The sequence below is a fragment of the Suricata suricatta genome, chromosome 2 (genome assembly GCF_006229205.1).
Source record: "Suricata suricatta isolate VVHF042 chromosome 2, meerkat_22Aug2017_6uvM2_HiC, whole genome shotgun sequence".
Taxonomy (NCBI): domain Eukaryota; kingdom Metazoa; phylum Chordata; class Mammalia; order Carnivora; family Herpestidae; genus Suricata; species Suricata suricatta.
The window spans coordinates 61,456,911-61,461,941 of NC_043701.1; the positions used below are offsets into that span (position 1 = coordinate 61,456,911).

The window sequence follows — 5,031 nt, forward strand, 5'->3', positions numbered from 1 at the left end:
TGCCGCTCCCCCAAGCCCGCGGCCCCCGGGCCCTGCTTCGGGGGCCGCACCCTGGAGGAGATCTGGAGGGCGGCCACCCCGACGCTGACCACCTTCCCCACCATCCGCGTCGGCGGCGACGTGTGGGGCGAGCGCAGCCTGGCGGCGGCGCGGCGCCGGGCGCGCCAAGTCCTGCGAGTGAACCTGGAACCCGTGGTGAGGCTCCGCCGCTTCCCGGTGCCCCGGGCGTGAGACGCGGCCCTCCGCCGCTCGGCCCCTCTGTCCCGGGACGGCTTCCGCCTAGAGGGATGAACAAGTGACAGTCGAGTGTTTACAGATCCGGCCGGGACCGCGTCCCCTAGTGCACTTTATGGGCGAAGAAGCACCGGATGGTCTTTCCCGGCTCGCGCCCCCGGGATGCGGCGGTGCCGCCGTCTGGGACTCCGGGGCAGGTGTGCCCTCTGCTGCCTCCCAGCACCGGGTCTGCGGAGGGCGGAGACCGCTGGACCCTTTCTTCTTGACCCCAGATTGAGACGTCTCCAGGACTATAGGGGCAGATCCGTTTTCTCCCTTTTGGACTCTACCTCACTGGTCTGGAAGTCCTCCGAAGAAGTCATTCTTTTTTCCCAAAGGAATTTGGTTTCGTGCTTGTGTAATAAAGCTAGAACTTACTTGCTATTCATCCACCTCCTCGCTTTCCCCCCTCCCCTCCTTTTTTTCTTTTTGGACTGCCACCCCTCGTTCTGGACGAAAGATCGAATATGTGTTGGAAGGTGTTGCACTAGTTTGTGCTCAGGGTATTCTGAATCCCACTCGTTTCCGAATTTTAACTGGATTCCAAAGCTTTGACCAAGGATATTTTCTAAGAAAATCAAGCGTATGACTGTTAATAATGTAAGGATTTGTATGGCTTTGAATTTCATGGGCTCAGTGATTACAAACAAAGAGATGCAAAGTTCAACTGTTTAAACATTTTTTGAGGTGTTCTAAAGGTTTTATATTGAAATTTAATGTTTCTATTTACTGAGCTCCTAAAGGAAATGGTAGAAACTCCTGAAGTTTTGTTTAGGAAAAGTTGACTTGTGAAATTATGAAGTGAATAAAATTTAAAGTGCATTGAAACCACATGGCTTGTGATAAAGAATGAATGAATTACAAAAAGCTGGTGTTGGTTAAAGAGATGGGTGGAATCCGATTGGAAATGATTTGGACTGCTTGTACCAGTCTAACATACAGATCGGGAAATATTTCAAGGATAATTTATTTTAAAATGGAGATCGCATAGGAAAGACGAGTATGCGTATAAACGCGGTGACTAAAATGCCCAACAGAATACCCATTGGAATTCTCAGAAGTATTAATGATCTAGAGGGGTGGGGCATTTCTTGGTATCAAATAACTGGTTGAAGTTAACTTTGGGCAAAATAGATTTTTCCTCCCTACTTTTTGTTGTTGGATAACAGGAAATGTCCAGATTACTATCCATTGCTCTTATAAACATCATGACAATTCGTTAATTGTTTTGCTCCACGAGTTTCCTTTATTATCTTGTCCATTCAGAATTATGTTTGCAGTTATTGGTCTTTTGTTTGACAGCCGAAAACCACAGGAATCGAACAGGCGAGCCACACAGAGTATTGACCCTTCTTTTACACTTTTATAATAGTGTTTATATCCTATGGCCCAGTGTGGAATTCTTGATTATCCAAGTGCCTTCGGTCATTGGTGGCAGCCAGACTTAATGGTTTTTAGCCAGTGGTGCCGCAGCCAGATTTTACTGCAATATCTAAAGGGTCAAGTAGTGATTTTGTACCACTATTATTTCAAACTTAAGTATTCTGCCATGGAACCATCCATACCAGGCTGGAACATGACATATGAAATCTTCAATATTAAGGTTTCTCTCTGCTTGGCAGCTTCTTAGGGGAATAATGAGAGTTGCAATTTTGACTCTTGTGTTTTTAGAATTCAAATGGCATAGCTTTCTGAAATGAATTTTTCAAATTTAATAGTTCACAGTAGGAGTTTTGTGACTTTAATTTCAGTGTTTTTCTTTTGTAAAAAAGAAAAAAAAAGAAAAAAAAGATATATCTATATATATATTGACTTTATGCCAGTTTCCCAGTAAGCCTCATATTCTTTTATTCACTACTCAATGATAATGTGTTGTTACAAATACTGTCACATGAGTAAATAAAAGTGAATAATTACTTAGAAGATGGAGTGTTAAATTATATTTGTGTGATGGGAAGCTTATATATATTCTTTTGGTTATTAGCTTCCATTGCCAATTGTATTTCAGATACAAAGGGTTTTCTTCCCCGCTCCCATTTTCAAATTAATTTTTTTAGCTAATTAGCACCTGAGAAAAAGATATGTATTTGTACCACTTCACTATTGTATATAATTTTATAATAATTAAAAAATAAATCCAATGGCCATATTAGAATGTAATTTCAACATATAGCTTATCTAGCTAGCTTCCCAGAAGATTTTGAAATTAGATGTAGCTGGGGGGATGACTTTGCTCAGCACAAAATTGAAACCTAACCATTGACACCATGCATTTATTTGAACTTAACTAAGAATCTTTTTTTTTTTTTCATCCTATGCCTTGTACTTTAGTGCACTTGAACTTGCATTATTGCTTTGCGTTATCCGGGCTATCTGATTTCAGTTTGGGTCTGATTGCCCATCCTAAATCCAATATGTTATTTACCTGGTCGCTTAAAAAAATCTTGCCATTTCTAGTTTGCGAAACAAGATGTAAAAAAAAATCTTTATTTTTGCCAAGTTTTCTTTAGCAAAACCTTGCTGAAGTTGGTTGTTTTACAACTTATAATTGTGAAGAAACAACTAATATAGTTGATTCGTATATTAATAGGAAAATGAAAGTATTTTATGGATACTTTTGGGCAGAATGTGAAAAGGAACTTGGCACGGTGGCCTTTATGGTGAGGCATTCATTTTTGGTCTTCTAAAGTGAATCTGTGCTTAGCTTGTACATAGTTTTTTGAAAGAAATCTCATAATCTTTATTCATTCTCTTACCTTTATATCTCATATGGCACAAGTAAAGGGGGAAGCCAAGGAAGAAGATTATCACCTTGCTATGCTTGAGTGCCTAAATGTGGTGACTGGCACCTCAAATAACCTTTTGAACTCCTGATGTCATTTTTATCCTCCTTCTTCTTGTCAACCAGCAACTTATTTTTCCTTACTGAACCCAGTAATGTTATGATTGTTGAGGGCAAGCTTCATTGTTGTTAGTGCAAAGTGTCACTGTGGTGGTGTGTATTTATTTTGTCCAAGTTTGAGTACCCGATTGGACAAGTGTAATTTATGCTGGTGGCTGACACTTACTGATTTGCTGTGTGCAAACAACGGTACTCTTTTCCTGAAAACCATTCAATAAAAACCTTTAAAAATATTTGGATACAAAAAAAGTCTGAGCAATTTTGAACTCAGTGTTTTGTTGTTTCAAGGATTGCCACGGCACTCTTTAAATTGGTGTTTTTAATGGACATATATACATAATATTTACTTTATTGGTGTGTTTAAAATATTTTTTGATAGACTGTTATGTCTTAAGTGCATTAGAAGGCAATTGTTTGTAATAGAACTGAATTGTTTTCCTGGACAGTTTGATGTGCGCATATGATTAAGATTTACAATCTGGTTGTACTTTTCTTTTTAATTTATTAACTGTAAATAAATTTTAGAGAATATACAGTGTCTGGCTTTTCTAATGATGTTGGAAAGTTTTTGAAATGGGATTTTGTTTGCATGTGAATTGGAAAGCGATATGAGAAGTCTTGACTTCTTTTGTGAACTTCAAAATCCTGGAAGTCTTGAGATGATGTGTTTTATGCTATTTTGGGAGTCAATGTTACATCAATCTGATGATCTAGTGAATCTCTGAGACAGTGCTTCATGCCCAAGCCCAAACCATTACCCAGTTTGCCAGCAATAAAGACTTTAAAAGTGCATCAAAATTCAGTTTGAGTCCTGACCCCAACCTCCCTCTGGTAGTGATGGGAAGTCTAATGCTCTGTATGAGCATGCTCTATATGAGTAGCAGCAGTGAAGGCTGTTCTACAGAATAAAGCCAGAATTTTCATTACAGTCTAGAGGGTAGAAGAGTGCTAGCAAGGGCAGGTTTCATGGTATTACGTGGCCTGAATTTGTCTTTGTATTTGAGTTCCTATCAATAATTGGAGGCAGCAGTGTAATAGCTGTGGCTCACTTTGCCTGGGATGGGATTAAAGCTTTACCACTTGAAACCATTAGAACTTTAGGTAAGTTACAGAACGCTCCCTGCTTAACTTCCTCAAGAACCAAATGGGGTTAGTAAAAGAAACTATGGAGCCATTGAAGGGATTAAAAAGGATGTTAATTGGTGAACACATAGGAAATGCTTAATAAGTCCTATTAATTGGAGGCATGTGTGTAGAGAATAAGTACACACACACACACACACACACACACACACACACACACACACGCTGAGTTGTCTTTTGGGAGTTTAGCATCCTGAAAATAGAGTGTGGTCTGGGAAAGCCAAAAGACAAATGATGAGAAGGTAGTTTGTGGGTGAATTAAATTGAAGACAGAGACAGCAGGCAGTTAGATTAAGTTGATTTATTAGGTAGTTTTCACTGTTGGAGGTTTTCTAGACTTCCTTAGAAATTTGGGGTCTTTTTATCATTTCTCTGAAAGATATTTAAAATATGCTGTTATGGATATTAAACTATCTGAGAATTTATAACAGTAATAAAAGTTACTGATCAAGAACTTGCCAGATTTCCACACTAAGTTTTTACTTCGAGTAAGCCTGGGAAGGTTGCTTTAAAACATGTACAAAACTAAATTAGAAGCAATTTGTGTGAGCTTTGTACTTCCTGTGTTAAAGGAAACGAATGAGTGCCGTAGGTAGGTTTGAAATAGCAGAAAATTATTACCAAAAGGAAAAGATATCCTTATACTTGAAGTGTTGACACACTCATCTTTAGATTTCATTTAGCTCTGACCCCCCCCCCACACTGTACAAGGA

General features: G+C 39.4%; 1 protein-coding gene across 1 annotated transcript; it reads left to right on the forward strand.

Annotated features, from left to right (window-relative positions):
* CCDC71L (coiled-coil domain containing 71 like) lies at window positions 1–3,706 on the forward strand (the record flags this gene model as incomplete). Its single annotated transcript, XM_029918713.1, is given in 4 exon segments — window positions 1–219; window positions 221–301; window positions 304–381; window positions 383–3,706. Coding segments are annotated over 4 exon segments (507 nt in total), but the record flags the coding sequence as incomplete, so codon positions are not given.
* Window positions 3,707–5,031: the final 1,325 nt, after the last annotated feature.